The sequence below is a fragment of the Neophocaena asiaeorientalis genome, unplaced genomic scaffold (genome assembly GCF_003031525.2).
Source record: "Neophocaena asiaeorientalis asiaeorientalis breed wild unplaced genomic scaffold, Neophocaena_asiaeorientalis_V1.1 scaffold540, whole genome shotgun sequence".
NCBI classification, from domain to species: Eukaryota; Metazoa; Chordata; class Mammalia; order Artiodactyla; family Phocoenidae; genus Neophocaena; species Neophocaena asiaeorientalis.
In genome coordinates, this window is record NW_020172141.1 from 3,790,919 (window position 1) to 3,808,234 (window position 17,316).

Consider the following 17,316-nt stretch of genomic DNA (forward strand, 5'->3'; position numbering starts at 1 on the left):
GGTGATTCTCTTCCCTGCGGAGGCGTTACCCTGTGTTACTAGGTTTATGTCCCTCGCCCACCTGTGACGCGGGGTCACCGTCCCCATTTTACATACGAGGAGGCTGAGACGCAGTGACACAGGTAGCGTGCCCCGGATGCCTCCCGAGAGGCTGAGGGGCCGGACAAGCAGGGTGGGGACAGGTTCACGGCAGGATTGGACCTGTCCGCACCCTGATCCGGCGCCTCCCTCACCGCGTCCACGCCAGACCGTGTCAATTATCTCCGCAGCCAGAGAACCTGGCGCCGGGCACGGCCGCTGCCTCTGAGGCTCATTCCTGCGGAACAGAAACAGCCCAAGGCTGGCCCCTTGTGTCCTCGATGGCACTCGAGACCCATTTCTTCCAACAGGGAGGTGGAGGCAGAGGTCCCGGAACCATTGAGGCGGGGGGGGGGGGGGGGACCCCGCTAGGACCTGGACTCACGAGGTTCCCCATGGGACAGAGAGCACGGCCCCTCCAGATACCCCAGCAAAGCCCTTTCTCTCTTTGCTCTTAGAAATGTCAGCGGCCAAACCACAGGGCAGCATCCCCGCCCTCCAGCCTGCTTGCTGCCCAGCTCACCCCACGGGTAGACAAGGCAGATCCTCCCAAGACAGGCCCTAGGCCCACGTGGAAGCCCACCCCTACCATTCCTGAAATTCTTTTTTTTTTTTAACATCTTTATTACATGCAATTTATTTTTCTTTCTGTGTTACTGATATAATTGACTTGGCACTAAGCTTAAGGTGTACAGCATAATTACTTGACTTACAAATATTGCAAAATAATTACCACAATACGTTTAGTTAACATTCATCACCTCATATAGTTTGAAAACATGTTTTCTTCCTTGTGATGAGAATTTTTAGAATCTACTCTCCTCACAACTCTCAAATATACCACACAGCTGTGCTAACTATAGTCACCAGTCGTACATTCCATTCCTGAAATTCTGACGGTTAGTTAAAAACAAAGTCAGCTGCTCTGAGCCTTAGCTTCTTCATCTGTAAATTGGGAATAATGAAACCCAGCCTACTTGCTTTCAGGGAATTTCTAAGAATCACATGGGGAAGGTATTTAGAAAAGTTCAGGATAACTCACAGAAATGACAAGGGAGCAAACCCCAGCTGGGACTCACCTGTCACCCACACATTCCTGTCCGCAGGTCGCTGGACCATGGCAACCCAGGCTGGGAGCCTTCCTTCTCTAGGCGGTGATGGGGCAGCTCCACATATGGCTTGGGGGCCCAGGGGACCTAGGGTGGGGTGGTCCTCAGATGGGAATGTCCTCGTTCCTTTCTGCTCTGTGCAAGGCCCCAAGCTAGGAGGGAACCACAGCTCCCGCCAAGGACAACAGAAACTGGAGAGGGGGTTTGAGAAGAGTCAGAAGCCATACCCAAGCTCTTCCACAGACAGAGGGCACAAAGTGTAGTACAACACCCTGGGGTAGAAAACCATCTTTCTTTACTTCTCTAAAGCAATTAACTCTGTTTCAAGCCCCCGCCAGCTTGGCTGGTGGGAAATTCAAGCTTAGCCGTGTCTGGGGGGCCTGCCCCTTTCCTGGGGTTGGACAAGGATCTTCGGGTCTTGTACAGTCCAGAACATTTGGAGTGAGGCCCCGGGGATTAGGACCCAGACCGGTCACTGCTCTTGGCCAAGCCCGTGGGGTCTCTTGCTGGTGGACAGGGGTCTCTGCAGATGCTCCCAGCCCTTGCCCCTCCCCAGGCTTGGGGAACCTCTGCCCCAGAGGTTTCTGCCATGGCCCCCGCCCACCCCGTACCCCTTGCCTCTGTGCTCCAGCCCCTCCTGTTACGAGGACTGCACTTGACACCCTTTCTTAGGGGGAGGGCTGGTGGGGTCTTCTTCTGGGTGCCTGGCAGCTTCTCCTTTTAACCCCACAACTCAGAGACCCAGCCTCCCAAGGCAAAGGAACACCAAGGCGGGGTCCTTCACAGAAGGAGCAGTAAAAATGACCCCAGAAGCAAAAAGAAAGCAAATAAATATCAATACGTGGTCCTGTCACAAAGCACGGGAGTTTTACTATCACGCCGTTTCCAAATTTCGTGCAGAAGCAGCCACCAGCGCTGTGGCCCACAGCCCTTGGCTTCATCCTCGGGGGAACTGGAGAGGCAAAGGCTGGGGTGCTATCTGGGGAGGGCCGTCTCTGCAGGGGCTTGTCTGGCCTCCGGGGGAATTTCTGTAAATGCTTCCATGTGGGATGGGAAACCTCTTTGGAGGGGTCTCCTCCCTGGCCAGGGGGTACTCTGGGCATGTTGGGCGGGGCTCCAGGGTAAGGTGGGCCTCGCTGACCTCTGGGCATCCTTCCCTCTTGCAGGACCTAGGCATGGAGTCAACCTCGCTGGACGACGTCCTGTACCGCTACGCCAGCTTCAGGAACCTGGTGGACCCCATCACACACGACCTCATCATCAGCCTGGCACGCTACATCCACTGTCCCAAGCCGGTAGGGTGGCCGTGGTCTGAGCCAGCAAGCTCCAGGGTGTAAGGGGGGAGCTTCCTGGGCAGAGCAGCCCGGTGCCCGAGGGGGGCTGGTCACCCTGCCCTAAGGCCCAGCATCCACGGCAGAGGGGGCCCAGGGGACCTAGGGTGGGGTGGTCCTCAGATGGGACCATCAGCGCTGGCCTCGTTTGGCCCACGGGCTGCAGTAAATCTGGATTCATTGTAAACCTCAGAGTATTTCACACAATCCCCATATTAGCTGCCCTTGAAAAATGGGAAGCTCTTCATTTCTACAGGCCTGGAGCTGAGTAGCCACCCCTGTTACCTGGGGCCAGAGCCAACAGGTACGGTCGTGTAGGCTGTACCCTGCACAAAGATGTGTACACAGAGGTGGCAGGGGTCGGGGAGACAGGTGACAGCTTGGTCCAGCCCTCTCTCTGCCCACCAGCCGGGGGCACGGGTGCAAGACTGTGTCCACCTAGAGAGGGGCTTTGTCTTCTTTGCACAAAGGCGCTGTGTAAGCAAATGTAGCTGTGGCCCTACATGCCGCTCTGTTTGCTGCAGTCCCCACCACGCCCACTTGTCCTCCTCTCTGAGGCCAAGTGTCATTTTACACCCACCCACTTCACTCCTGTCCCCTTCCTGCCTGGCTCTGAGGCTCTCCAGGCTCTGTGGGCGCTGCCCAGCCCCTCTGGGTCTGGGGGATCTGCCCCTCTTCCTGCTGGCTCCACAGTCCAGGCTGGGACCCAGGCAGGGACAGGAGGGCCAGGGCAGGGCAGCTCCACACTTGGGCTTTTCTCTCTGTTTTGGTTTCTTCCCTCCCATCCCTCAATTTCCAGCAGCTTCCAAGAGATGCACTTCCTTGCAGCAGGAAGGAAGGGGCAGGAAGCCAGAGCAGGATGGAGGAGTGCCTGGGGCGGCCTCCACTTCACAGCAGGACCTAGGATCAGGGCGAGAGGCGGTTCCCAAGCCCACGCCGCACCTGGCCCGGGCGCCCAGGGGCTGGAACCTTGATCTGGGGTGGCACCTCCATCTGGTGCTTTGTCTAGGGCCTTCTCTCTGGCTTCTCTCTGGACTGCCTGGTGTCAAGACTTCAAGGTGGGGGGCTGGCCATGGAGGGCTGGGAGCCCGTCGGGGCAGGTGTGGGGTGGGTTGGTGGAGGGATACAGCAAGAGGCAGGGGTGCTGGGCTCAGACGTGTGACAGGTAATTAGTGTCGGCAGACTGGGAGCCCCAAGGCCTGGGGTCGAGGAGCTGGTGCAGGAGCCACAGGGGACCGGCTGCAGCTGGAACCGCCTGCTTCTCATTCAGGGTATTCCTGGCTCTCCTGGGGAGCTGAGACCAGGCCGTAGGAGGCCTTGTGGGTGCCAGACCCCTGCCCTTTCCAGAGCATGGATTTAGTTGCCCACAGGTGAGAGGAGTGACAGATGACAGGGCACTCAGAGCAGCTCAATAGGAGAGGACTGTTTTTTATGCCCATCTTAGAGTTGAGGAAGACGAAATACAGGTGATGAAGCGATCTGAGAAAGGTTACGGCCCAGGTGAGAACCCCAGCGTTTGGGCCCCACTGCTGGGCAGGGCAGGCCAGCGGTCAGGTGCTGGATCTCTGGGCCATCAGTGCTCCGTGGGGCTCACAAGACCTGGGCTGGGCTGGGGAGGAGGGTCCTGTTTGGGGGCAGTTCCAGTGCTCCCCTCCCTCCACGCAGGTGGGTCTGCAGGTGGCCAACTGCCCATGTCGACCCCAGGAAACAGGACAGGGCTAAGGGGCTGCGGGCTGAGGCCAAGGGGTCCTGCACTGCCGTCTGTCCCCTCCACTGGGGAGGGCTGGAGGGCCATTCATAGGTGGTTTTGCTCAGGCTCCTACATCAAATTACCATTGACTGGGTGGCTAATAAACAACAGGCACTTCTCTCTCACAGTTCTGGAGGCGGGAGGGCTGAGATCAGGGTGCCGGCCTGGTCAGGTTCTGGTGAGGACGCTCTCTGTGGTTTGCAGGCGGCCACCTTCTCCTTGTGGCCTTACGTGGCAGAAAGGAGGTGAGCTAGCTCTCTGGTCTCTTCCGATAACCCTCGTGGCCTCATCCAATCCTAATCACCTCCCAAAGGCCCTCCCTCCAGACACCATCACGTTGGGATTGGGGTTCAGCATATGAACTGGGGGCGGAGGGGGACAAACATTCCGTCCATCACACAGGTGTAACCTTCTAGGTCACTTAATTAGCTGAACTTCGTTTTCCTCAACCCGAACGTGGACATAGCCATGCCCTCCCCTATAAAGCTGTTTCGAGAGCTCAGTGAGATGATTTACAGGAAGCGTGGGCGTGTGCCCGGCACTGCCGAGAGCCTCATACCCAGGAGCCGAGGTGTAACCAGTCTGTGGGCACTGACCACGTGCCAGGCAGGGTGCTCAGACTTAGCAGGTCAGTTGTGGGACACAGAAGCAAGAATGTCGCGGCCTCAGGCCCAGCCCCTGTGGACTCAGAGTCTTGGAAATCAACAGGCTGATCGCCAGATTTCCAGAGGCAGCCAGAGTGGGGTCCACCCCGCTGGAGGCCTAGGGCCTGGCCAGTCCCCTCCCCGTACCCAAGGCCACGTGGCAGGAGAGGCCCTCTGGAAGGACTCTCCCAGCTGGGGTTGAGGCATGGGTGGGAGATCCTGGCTCTGAGGTCCCCAAGCTGATGATGGGGGCGGCCTCTGCACACACACACACACACACACACACACACACACACACACACACACAAACCCATGTGAGCTGGCTCCGGGCTAGCCAGGCCTTGCTGCTCGGACCTCTTTCATCTGAGAATTTCAGATCAGCCCAAGTGTGTGCCGGGAGGTTGTAGACAAAAGGGGGGGGTGGGGTCTCCCTTAGCTGTGAGAGGGGACGAAGAAAGTAGCCCTTTCTGGTCCAACTCCTGGTGAAGCATCCACAAGACACATAATCCTTCCCACTGCTAAGATGACCACCTCGAATGAATCCTGTCTATTTTCTCAACCTACCAGAAACCCCCTCCTGTACCCCAGCAGGGTGTGGGCCGAGACCCTAGAAAGGGCTGGGTCTGTGCCTGCCCGCAGAAGGGGGAAGAAGCAAAACCCCATCCCGCCCCTGACTGCGTATTGATGAATCCCAAGTCTGTATCTGCAGCCTGGCTTTAGACTCAAAAGGCTCCCCGGTCCTGGACATCTCCGCCTGGGTGTCCCTAAATCACCCAGAACAAATCCCCCTATCAGCACGGATCATGTCGCGGGAAGTTTTAGGGACTCCTTCCTTCCCACCCAGCACGTCTGTTCCATCATGTCCACTGTCAGGCTTCCCACCAGCAGACACTAAAATGAGGGTGTATGCTCAGTGATTTGTTGAGGAGCTCTCCCAGAGCCACCTTGTGTTTTTTTTCTTCTTTTATATTTTATTGTATTTTCTATTGCTGCATAGCAAGTCACCCCAAAGCATGGTGGCTTAAAACAACAGACATTCACCATTGATCCATCTCTGCAGGTCAGGAATTCAGGAGCAGCACAGGCGGGGGGTTCTAGTTAGGGGCTCTGGACATTGGCCCAGGCTGCGAGTCCTGGTGGCTGGACGGGGACTGGCAGGGTAGCATGGCTGCTGGTGGGAAGCCTTAGCTCCGAGCCCCGTGACCGGTCCACAGGACTGCTTGAGCTTCCTCACATCAGGGCAGCTGGCTCGCCCCAGAGGGGGTGATCCCCGAGAGCAAGGGAGAAGCACAGTGTCTTCTATGAGCCAGCCTCAGACATCGCATACTGTCCCTGCTGCCGTAGCGTCTTGATCACCCAATCAGCCCTAACGCAGTGTGGAAGGAGGCTGTACCCTGCCAGGAGGCCAGCATCCGTGGGGGCCGACTTGGAGGCTGGCTAAAGCAGGGTGAGAGTGAGAAGAGTTAATCCTGGGCCTTTCTCTCCTGCCCTCTGACCTCCCTCCCGTTAGCTGAGTCGCACTGACAGCCAGGAGCAGGAGGGCCGGGTGGTGCCGTCTGTAAGAGCTCAGCCTTCCCAGCACAGAGAGCGGGGTGGGGAGTGAACAAACAACCCAGCACAGTCTCCGGATCTGGAGCAGCGTCCAGGGTGCAGTAGACAGGGCAGTCATGTCTGATGACTGAGTGAGGAAGCCTTGGGTGCAGAGCGGTCGGGGCTGTGCTTGCTACACTTCTTGGGGTGGGGGGTTGAAGACGGCAGGGGAGTCGGAGGGACACGGCGACCCGGCCCGGAGGGGCCTGCAGGTCTGCCGTGGGCCTCTCTCCCAATGGGTCAGTGAGTCCCTCAGGCAGGGTCTTCTCCGAGGCCCGCGGTCAGCGGCGCTGGGCCGGTGCCCAGTGTACCCGACTTGCGCCACAGCCCCTCCCCCTCCTTCCTTCTCCACCGGTGGGAGGGAAAGCCGCAGATTCCGCAGCCTGCCTTGCAGCCTCCTCTGTTGCAAGAAACAGAAGCCTCCGCGGCCTGCCTCGAGCCAGGAAGAGGACTTATCCTTCCCGGTGGCAGCCAAGCTTGAAAGAGGCACTAGAACCCCAAACAGCACAGACACCTGCCCCCCTCCCTCTGCTCCACCCAGCCTCACTCCCCGCCCCCCCGTACCCACACCTCATGGCTGCCCAGGGCTCCTGAGTTGACTTGTCAGTGTTCAACCCCCGAGGAGTCTTGTCCCAAGTCGGGACTCCCCCAGGGTCCGCCTCTGGACCGGTCAGCTGTGGCTTGGGAGTGGGTTGTGGTTCCACAAAAGCGCTGCTGGGCCCCGCAGCTTTCCGAATAAGAGGAGAGGGGCCAGCATCCTCCTTCTTCGCCTCCTTCCTCCCCTTCCTTCCTCGTCCTCCACGCTGGGCGAATCCTGCTTAGTCCTCTTCCTGCAGGAGGAGGCCTGGAGGGGGCTTCCGAAAGTGATGGGGTTGGGAAAACGTAGGTGGGCTTGCTTGAGGCTTTTCTGGTTTGCAAACGATAGAAGCTACTTGAACCAACCTTCGCAAAGGATTCATCCCTCAAGGGCAGAGCAGAGCCCAGCCTCAGAGCGGCTGCGGGGTTTGGATCCTGACGCCATCCTACACGTCGAGTGGCCTGCCACCCCCTCCACTTCTTGGTGCCTCGGTTCCCGCATTTGTCAAGCGGGATTGTAGGGGCCCCTGTTTCATGGGATGGCTGTGAGTTAGTGCCCAGCGTATAGTAGGTAATATAACTCGGTAAAGGTTAGCTGTGTTTCTTTAGTCCAGACAAGCGGAGGGGCTCTCACTTCCGAGGACATTAGCTCACGTTCGGTCTCAGATCCGCTGTTAAGTGACCACATATTCTGTCCCTGTTTAGTAGATGAGGAAACAGGCTCAGGTTGGGGGCCTCGCCCTGCGCGCGGCTGCCCCCTGGTGGCAGTGTCGGCACACTGCGGCGGCTGCTTTTGCCGCCTCTTTTCCTGTTTCTTCCTTCCGGGCCTGGAGGGCGGAGGGAGAGTACGTGGCCCCCGATTTTGGAAGCCCTGCGGAAGGTTAGGTTTAGGGCCAGGAGCTCATTCTTCGGCTTTGGCACGGGTGATGTGGGAGACTGACCACGTTCTGTCCCGCGTGGTCGCAGGGGTGATGCCGGGCAGACCACCACACCCCACCCGCTGGTCCTTCTTGTCTTTCATGTGTGTCCACCTGGCAGCACAGGGGAATCACCGGTGGAGCTTTTAAAAGTCCCCGTGCCCGAGCTGCCCACCCATCGCTGCGGGGTGGCCCAGGCAGCAGTGTTGTCTAAAGCTCTGGGTGATTCCAGCATGCAGGGGTCCTGGGTGCAGACCCTCAGCTCGAGATGTGCCAGCCCCTCCCCTTCCCCCTTTGGCCTCCAAAGTTGGCCTTCACCCCGGCCAGCACCGTGATCCTTGGGATACGTTCCAAGACCTTCATGGGATGCCTGAAACCGCAGAGAGCACCAAACCCTAAAAACACTGTTTTTCCTGCACTAAAGGGCAGGCAACATACGCAGCGATGATGCACTATACAAAGGGATGATTTATGTCCCAGGCGGGAAGGAGTGGGACGGCAGGCACCTTCCTCGCGCTGCCCAGAATGACGCACAATTGTAAACTTCTGAGTTTATTTCTGGAAGTTTCCGCGTAATATTTTCAGACCGAGGTTGACCACAGGTAACCTGAAACCTTGGAGGGCCAAACAGCAGATGGTGGGGGGGCGGACAGCACTAACAGCGTGATGATGATAACGGTAATAATCAAGCCAGCCTTTACTGAGCAGCCACTCTGTACCAGGTGCCCTGCTGGGCACTGGCCCCAGGCTCACGGTTGACCTCACCACGTCACGTTGCTGTCTGCAAGTGGGTTTGCATCCGTGCCTGGTACTTCCTGGCCTTGGCCCTTGGCACTGGACCATCTGGTGGGAGCACACGCTCTGGGCCACTCAGTCTCCCAGGCCTCGGGGACTCTTCGTTGAATCGACTCCCCTTGAGACAGAGTTGGAGCCTCTGAAATCTCTCTGCTGCATCCTTTAACCCAGCGTATTTGTTTGCTGGGGCTGCCATGACAAAAATACCACTTAAACAACAGAAATGTATTTCCTCACAGTTCCGGAGGCTGGAAGTCCGAGATCAAGGCGTCAGCAGGGTTGGTTTCTTCCGAGGCGTCTCTCCTTGGCGTGTAGATGGCCGTCTTCTCCCTGTGTGCTCACATGGTCTCCCCTCTGTACATGTCTGTGTCCTGATCTCGTCTCATGAGGACACCAGTCGTATAGGATTAGGGCCCACCGCAGTGATCTCATTTTACCTTAATTACTCTTTAGAGGCCCAATTTCCAAATACAGCCACATTCTGAGGTACTGGGGATTAGGACTTCAATTTAAGAACTTGGCGGAGGGACACAATTCAGGCCGTAACACCCAGGGTCTCAAGGTCAAATGCTGATGGGCCAGACAGGTAACAGAGATGAATGAACTGGCGCCTCCTTCTTTTATTTCCCCACCGTTGACGTGGGCAGAAGAGACGTGGTAAAGTAGTTCACCGTCCCCTTTGCTGTGTGGAATACGCGAGCAAGGACGTTTGCTTGTGGTTGAGTCCCCAGCTTCTAGAGCAAGTGCCCGGCACCTAGCAGGGACCCAGCGGGTATCTGTCAGGTGAGCGAGTGGGCATGATAAGGTGACCCTGGGCATCGGGGAGCAGCAGGGACCGTGGCGACCCTGGCTGAGGGGTCAACTGTCAGATCACCTGGAATCCAGACGTCTCTAGAAATCTCAGGTGTTTCAATGATAGCAACGAATTCACAAAACTAAAACCATCGTGCAGATGAGTTTGCAACCCCTGCTCCCTGTTCAGGGCGGCCACCTTGGGCCCGCACAGCAGGCCTCCCCAGCTCGGCCTGGGGTCCATGCTAGTCCCGCAGAGGCAGGAAGCTGGAGGTGGGGGCCTGGGCTCCCTGCCTGCTCCATCGACTCAGGGACCTGTGGCTTCCTCTGCAGGAGGGCGACGCGCTGGGCGCCATGGAGAAGCTGTGCCGGCAGCTGACCTACCACCTCAGCCCCCATTCCCAGTGGAGGCGCCATCGCGGGCTGGTGAAGAGGAAGCCACAGGCCTGGTGAGTCGCGGTCACCCGAGGCGGGTCTCCGCCGCCGCCACCCAGCCGCCTCCTACAAGGGCAGCTCAAAGCCACCTGTGCTGGGCCGGGCGCTGGAGGAACAGCACTCCGTCCCAGGGCCGTGGGGGGAGGGCAAGAGCTGCTTGGAGAAGGTGAAGTGAAGGGCTGGGGGCCGGGGGAAAGTGGCAGGCAGGGTGGGCATTCCAGGTGGGCAGGAGCCCTGGGAGATGCTGGCGGCCGGGCCCCGCTGTGTGTGGTGGGATCTGGGGGTGCGCGCCCGTTCTGACGCTGGGGGAGGGGGACAAGAGGGGTTTCTGATCCTGGTGCGCTGAATGCGGGCACTCGCCCCACCACCTCCCTCCCCCCAGCCCTCCTGATGTCTCCCAGGGGGACCCAGACCCCGGCCTTGTCCCTGGCGTACAGCAGTGAGGACCCTCAGGGCTCGTGTGGCCCCCTGCACCCTGGGGGCAGAGGGGACACTGGGACACAGGACCTGGGCGCCAGAACAGCACCGCAGAAAGCAGCAGAGGGGAACCGCTTGCAAATCACGGAGTGGAGCGGCCGGGGTCCCGAGGCTCTGGCAGGGCCCTGCTGGCGCGCAGGCTCCTCCAGGCCCCACAGACAGCAGGGGAAGGCCAGCCCCCTCGCTGAGCAGAAGAGCTCTGGGCCCCCGTGGAGGAAGTCACCAAAGGGGGCGCCGGGTGGGCTGAGGGCAGGGACCAAATGCGGGGACAGGGCAGTTCTGTCTGTTTGTGCGCTAGTTCTGGAGGAGGGAAATGCAGGAGGGTACGCTCTGCTGGGACCCAGGGGCCTCCTGTCTCCCTGGCACACAGGGCGCTCAGTCCATTCTTCGTTCAGGAGCCTTACTCTACTCGGACGCCCCCCCGTCCCGCTGACTGAAACCCACTCAGGCCCAAGTGATGGTCCCCTGCCCGCCCCCGCCCACACACTGGCCTTCCTGCTGTTTCAGACACGCTGAGCTCTACCAGCCTCAGGGCCTTTGCACTTGTGTTCCCTCCGCTGGGACTCTTACCGAGCTCTTCCCTTGGCCTGTTTTTTCTCCTAAGAGGCCGACAGGGAAGCCCAAGCTGTGATCCCAGGGCTGCTGATGGTAACAGGTGCTGCGCCCCCTCCAACTCCCTGTCCTTCCCAGGGTTGGAGCCTCGGGGCTCGCCTGGGGTGTCTGGAAGCTGGGAGATCTGGGCCCCCAAGCAAGGGAGCGGGTGAGAAAGAAGAGCAAGGGGTGGCGGGCGGTAGGGAGTGGAAAGGGGTGGACAGCAGCCCACACCAGGCTCGGGGCCCCTGGCCCTCCCCTGCCTGCCGTCCCGAGGGCCCCCCCAAGGACCCTCTGTCTGGTGGGGAAGATGGTCTTGAAGGAGGGGCTTCCGAGATCTGTGGCACTCGTGGGGGAGCAGGGAGCTCGGCCGTTCGCCGCCCTCCTGCACAGGGCGCTGTTCTGACTGCGTTTATTGTTTCACATGACAACCCTGTGGTACCCAGTTGGCTTCATTTCTCAGGCAAAGAACAGAGGCGCAGAGGTTAAGGAACTAACTAAAGGTCGCGTGAGGGACGAAGCCCGCCTGCCGCAACTAAAGATCCTGCGTGCCGCAACTAAGACCCGGTGCAGCCAAAATAAAAAATAAATTAAAAAAAAAAAAAAAAGCAGGAAGGAAGGAGTCCAGTGCAGACCCCGGCGTTGGCCCCAGAATGTCCCCTTAGTCACTGCAGAAAACATTTGGGCCTTGCCCTGTGATCCCCCAGGCTCTGCCCGCCGGGCAGCCAGGCTGAGATGTGGGCAGTGCAAGGGGACCGGGGCCCCTGGTCTCTGCCCCGCGGGCAGAGGGCTGAGCGGAGGCTGCCTCCTGAGAAAAGCCTGCCCCACCCGCTTGAACCCTGCTGTCTCGTCTCCCCTTCAGCCTCAAGGCAGTCCTGGCCGGGAGCCCTCCGGACAACACAGTGGACCTGTCTGGCATCCCGCTGACCCCCCGTGACCTGGAGCGGGTGACCGGCTACCTGCAGCGCTGCGGGGAGCAGGTGGATAGCGTGGAGCTGGGCTTCACGGGCCTCACGGACGACATGGTCCTGCAGCTACTGCCAGCACTCAGCACGCTGCCCCGGCTGACCACGCTGGCCCTCAACGGCAACCGGCTGACGCGGGCCCTGCTGCGCGACCTCACTGACGCCCTGAAGGACCCCAGTAAGTTCCCCAGCGTCACGTGGATCGACCTGGGCAACAACGTGGACATCTTCTCACTGCCCCAGCCCTTCCTGCTCAGCCTGCGCAAGCGCTCCCCCAAGCAGGGCCACCTGCCCACCATCCTGGAGCTGGGCGAGGGCCCGGGCAGTGGGGACGAGGCCCGGGACGAGACTGTGGGCCAGGAGGACCCTGGAGGGGACCAGGAGGCCAGGGAGACTACAGGTGCATCTCAGACGTGACAGGGAGGTGGGGGCCTCTCCAGGGAGTCCTGCTGGGGTAGGATGGCTGAGGCAGGGCGGGCGTTCCCAGCGGGGTAGCGGGCCACCATCCGGAATGGGCCTGGCAGCACCTCCCCCCGACCCAGGAAGCCAGATGGTAGCATCTAGGAAAGGACTGTAATTCCTCTCTGGTCCTCTCCATCACCCCCTCGTCAATCCACATCTGCCTTTTGGCTCCTGAGCAGTCATCCCTGGCTCAAGAGGAACCAACCCTCAGCTTCCCAACTTGTGGGTGCCGTGTAGGGGCTGGGGATGCTGGAGGCTTGAGTTAATGTGAGCGGTCAGAGCTTTCTCCCCCAGAAAAGGAGGTGTAGTGGGGGCTCTGCATCTAAGCCTGGATTTTCCAGTCCTGAATTACAGATATCCAGATGCTGGATGTGCCCCTGATCAAGGCAGGTCGAAATCTCTAGCTCCTGGCTGATGGTTGGGGTAGGGGACTGGCTGCTGGAGACCCCAGGAGCCTCATCCCCATCTGGACTGAGGGGTGTCTGCCTCTTCCTTGTGGCGCCCAGGCTCCTTGGGACCAACTTCCTGGCCTCAGCCTCCATTTACAAGGCTCACCCTTCAGCCTGTGACCCCAGAGGCCTAGCCACGGGACCAGCCACCCCCCATACCCTCCAATATTTAGGACATCCTAGAAGTCTGGGGCAGACAGTGCATGCCACTCAGAAACCGCACAGCATCTCCACCTAGTGGAACTCCACATGCATCGGTGTTCCTAGGGTACAGGCCAAAGTGAGCCTTGCTTCCTTTCAAAAAGGACCCTTTTCCCATAAAATCCCTCCCCATGGAGTCCCCAAAGTAATCCTTGCTACTTTGAGCACATTCCCGAAAACCCAGGACTACAAAGATGAGGTGCCTCCAAGCAAGACAACTGGGAGAAGGGGAAAAAAATAAACCGGAGGTTCCCAAGGGGAGAAAGCCAAGGTTTTCACCCTACCTTCCCCTTACCCAAGGCCTACGGGTTAAAAAGTCATCCCTTTCAGGCACAATTAGCAAGTCCAGGGAGACTGGGAACCAATCATTCTTGAGCTAGAGAAAATCATTCTGGTGCCCAGTGTTGGTGAACCAGACAAGAGCCCCTCAGGCAAACAGCAGAGGGCTAGGGAAGCACAGCCTGACATGCCTCCAGCCTCAAGCCAGGAGGGGTAGCCAAGACCTTCACACTGGAAGGTGGCAAGTTGGGGGTGGGTGAAGAGCCAGACAGTGGGACCTTGCCTGCTGCTGCCTGGGCAGGTGTGGGGTAGGGCTTCAGGAGCTACAGGGAGGCTATGCAAAAGGGCAGACAGAGCCCAGAGGGGCAGGGACTGGACTCACGTGTTACAGATGCCTTAAACTGCTTTGGGATTTTTGCCCCAAGTCTCAAGAGGGGAGAACAGCTTAGACCTACCTTAAGGGAAGGTGACAAGTACTAGTACCTGGACCGCTAAAATATTTGTCAGCAGTGATCAAACCGGACTTTTTCTTCAAATACACATTTGTAAGAACCAATAGCAAAGACCGTACTTTTATTACATTGTTTATGGTTAACTGCATGGAAATACAAATTTCAGGAGGTTTCCAGTTCAAAAACCTCAGGCTCTTACCCAAGAACACACTTATACAATATTTAAAAGTACAAAAACTCCTTTTGGTTAAGGGATACAAGAAAACTCAAGAATTTAGTGACACCAGAAGTGCCAGTCGATGGGGTCCCAGAAAATCCATTTCTTGGCTCTCATTGGTAAGAATGTCCCTCTGATACTGAGCACAAGGTGTTTCTACACCAAACGTGGGAGGCCCAGGTTTTCAGGGCCCAAGCTGATGGCCGCCCCTGGTCCTTTGGACTCTTCAAATTCTGCCCCTGCCGCAGCACAGCCTGCGAGGAAATTAAGTATCAGTTAATCTTACTTTATACTCCAAGAACAGTCATTCACAGCCTAAAAGATATCTTCAGAAAACCGTAGGTTCACCACCACGCAATCTGCCGGTAATTCCAGCTTTTTTAGGGGATTTCATCACTTGATATCCTTTTCTGCAAATCCATTTCAACAAAACTAGCTGCTTATCCATTCTACCGTGGGGGTGGTCATTGTGTAGACCAGATCTTACCTCTTCTTGGGCTGGGGTACTGCTGCCGCCGCAGCCCGCTTTAGAGCTCTGCTGCGCCGACCCCACTCTTCAGTGCTCAAAACCTGGCGGGATGAATGAGGCAGCCATGGACAGAGAGCAGATCCCAAAAGCAACTGGAGGCAGTTCCCATTGTCTTAACCTCCGTTCGTTCAGTCACGTTACTGCAACACGACCTAAGGCTGTCCATTTTCAGAGCATCTCAGAGCAGATAAGCAGTTTGCTCAGGACTATACGGCCATGACATCAAAAGGAACTCCTGGGCTCACTCTGCAGTCCGGTCCAGACATCACAACCAAAATCGTTCTCAGATGTTTTCTCAATAATGCTCAAGGGCTGCACCGACACAAAGTATTAGGTCAGCTGGACGACACTGCCAATATCTGGTCCAGTAGCAACTTCACATGAATCAACAGCTAGGCCTCCTCAACCACGAACTTCTCCAGAGCCCAAAGCTAGCTTACCTCGGAGCAGGCCAATGCTCGGGCTCCCATACGGTGATCACGCGCTGGCCACCCTTCACTCACTTGCAACCTGGGTGAAGACAGATTATGGGTCACAGTCCAGACCAGCTTACTCCTGAGCACCAGCTACTGGTGAGGACGCGTGACTGCAGTCAGCCAGGAACTGGTTTCGTCAGTTATCGCTTCTGACGGCACTTCCTATTAGTGATTTCATCAGAGCAGCCAAGCACCTCACCACAGTACCGCCCCAGAGACCTGGGCTTCGGCTAAAACCGCCTTAAGGCATCCGTTTCTGAATACGGATGCGATTTAGACATAACTAGGGGCTGCAACCTCCTAACCGTTGCAGTTATGCAACGAGGCAGCGCATAATTACGTCAAATGCATGAAAGCGACAACAGGGATAAGACACCAGGCAGTTCTCAGTGCATTTAAGGTTGCAAGACCGACACGGCTAAGTTACAATACATATTAATCCTTACCCAGACTGGCTCTTAACCTCGGGTAGGGACGCTGCTCCCGTCTCCAAAAGCGAGTGTCTACCCTCTGAAACAAACATTAGGGCGTGCATTTAGGGCAGACTCGGGCAGCTACAGTAACGTAAAGCATCAGGTGTCAGCGACTGCGGTCGGATGGGCGTAAAAATCGTCAGTCCTCGCGTCTGACGGCACTTGCTACGGAATCATCAGGATAGCCAAGCAAACCTCCCTTGCGGCCCCACTACGAACGTCGTTCCGCGCCCTAGAGTGCAGGCAGCCCCGCTTACCTAGTTCTCTCGGGAGGTGCTCACTCCCAGCGGCGAGCCCGGGGTCAGCGGTCCCGAGGCGGCGGCTGCCCGGCCGGACGAAGACACACGCGGTCCTCGGGCCTCGGCCCCCAAACTCGGACACAAGGCCACAGCGCCCGCCCTGAGGCCCGCGTGGACGCAGCCGCCAGCCGCCCTCCAGTTAGGCTGCCCGAGGACATCGTTCGAAAAATTAGAAAAGCTCTGGGGCTTCCCTGGTGGCGCACTGGTTGAGAGTCCGCCTGCCGAGGCAGGGGACACGGGTTCGTGCCCCGGCCCGGGAGGATCCCACATGCCGCGGAGCGGCTGGGCCCGTGAGCCATGGCCGCTGAGCCTGTGCGTCCGAAGCCTGTGCTCCGCAACGGGAGGCCACAGCGGTGAGAAGCCCGCGTACCGAAAGAAAAATAAAAAAGAAAAAAAAAAGCTTTGGCTCCCTCGCCCTTGCTGCCCGCGGACTGGCCCAGACGAACCCCCCCGCACCATCCGCCCGACACCTACGGTGGAAAAGCCCCACAATACCCGTCCCAGCCTCTTAAGCAGTCGGAACATTCCACCCTTCACAGAAGGCAGGGGGATTATGGCAAAAGACAACGGAACTTCCAGCCCGTTTAATGGTGCGGGCGCCGCCCCCGGACTCCCCCCTTCCGCAGAGCCCATGGTCTCTCCCGAGGCCGTGGAATTCTGGGTCACAGTGGCGCAGCGAGCCCCAGCGCGCGTGCGCAGGCCCAGTGCGCGCCAGCCGTTTGGAGACTTTCCCGCCGCTCCGCCGCCCTTCCGCCCTTCCGCCCCTCCGCCCCTCCGCCGGGTCGTACCGAGCGAAGAGTCCGCCGTCGCGAGCTTCCGGTTGCTCCTCTGGAAGGTGGAGCGACGGAGGCCACAGACGGTGGTTCTGCGCATCACGTGCGATCACGCCCTTGAAACCCTGCAGATCCTGAGCGCGCAGCAAGTGTGCACACACCGTAGCTGCTTCTGGCCCTGGGGGGCGGTGCCGTCTGCTCTCCCTGCACGAACCTCTACAGCCCCCTACTCTCCGACCCCTCTCCTCAGTCTCCTTCCGCCGTCCCCTCTCCCTCGGGACTCCTCCAGCTGTGCCCCGTCTCACCAGCGGCGAAACCTCCCTCCGTCCCAGCGTGGGAACAGGCTCGGCTCTTGCCACTTAAAAAACATTCAACCCGTGCACGCGCGTCTTACGAACACACATTACCCTAAGGGTGAAAACTGGAAAAGCGGTAGTGAGACATGGGTTTTTGAGCTGGTTTTACAAATAAGCGTAGCATTTTAATGGAGGGAGGGGAGGCTTCTAGGGAGAGCCAAGCCTAGGAGTCAGACACACACGAGGTCCACCTTCCTGCGCGAAGGATATACTGCAGGTGCCAAGGAGAGCAGGAGGCGTCTGCAAAACCTAGCTGGTGCCAGCTAGGGCCCCCGTGGGCGCCGGGAGTCTCTCAAGCCT

The 17,316-nt window shown here is 58.4% G+C and overlaps 1 protein-coding gene and 3 non-coding genes across 4 annotated transcripts in view; 1 reads left to right on the plus strand and 3 right to left on the minus strand.

Annotated features, from left to right (window-relative positions):
• Nucleotides 1-14,361, plus strand: part of LRRC75A (leucine rich repeat containing 75A) — a 35,871-nt gene extending 21,510 nt beyond the window's left edge. Inside the window, exons 2-4 of the mRNA XM_024753402.1 lie at nt 2,354-2,482; nt 9,916-10,031; nt 11,948-14,361. Of these exons, the coding sequence (XP_024609170.1) occupies nt 2,354-2,482; nt 9,916-10,031; nt 11,948-12,467 (765 nt within the window). The 3' untranslated portion in view covers nt 12,468-14,361. The remainder of the gene's footprint in view (nt 1-2,353; nt 2,483-9,915; nt 10,032-11,947) is intronic.
• A 75-nt stretch (nt 14,362-14,436) lies between these two features.
• On the minus strand, nt 14,437-14,509 carry LOC112405446 (small nucleolar RNA SNORD65). The gene has a single exon (XR_003004338.1). It is a non-coding gene; the product is annotated as a small nucleolar RNA SNORD65 (small nucleolar RNA).
• A 720-nt stretch (nt 14,510-15,229) lies between these two features.
• Nucleotides 15,230-15,300, minus strand: LOC112405436 (small nucleolar RNA SNORD49). Its single transcript, XR_003004336.1, has one exon. It is a non-coding gene; the product is annotated as a small nucleolar RNA SNORD49 (small nucleolar RNA).
• A 405-nt stretch (nt 15,301-15,705) lies between these two features.
• Nucleotides 15,706-15,772, minus strand: LOC112405441 (small nucleolar RNA SNORD49). Its single transcript, XR_003004337.1, has one exon. It is a non-coding gene; the product is annotated as a small nucleolar RNA SNORD49 (small nucleolar RNA).
• Between the last annotated feature and the right edge of the window lie 1,544 nt (nt 15,773-17,316).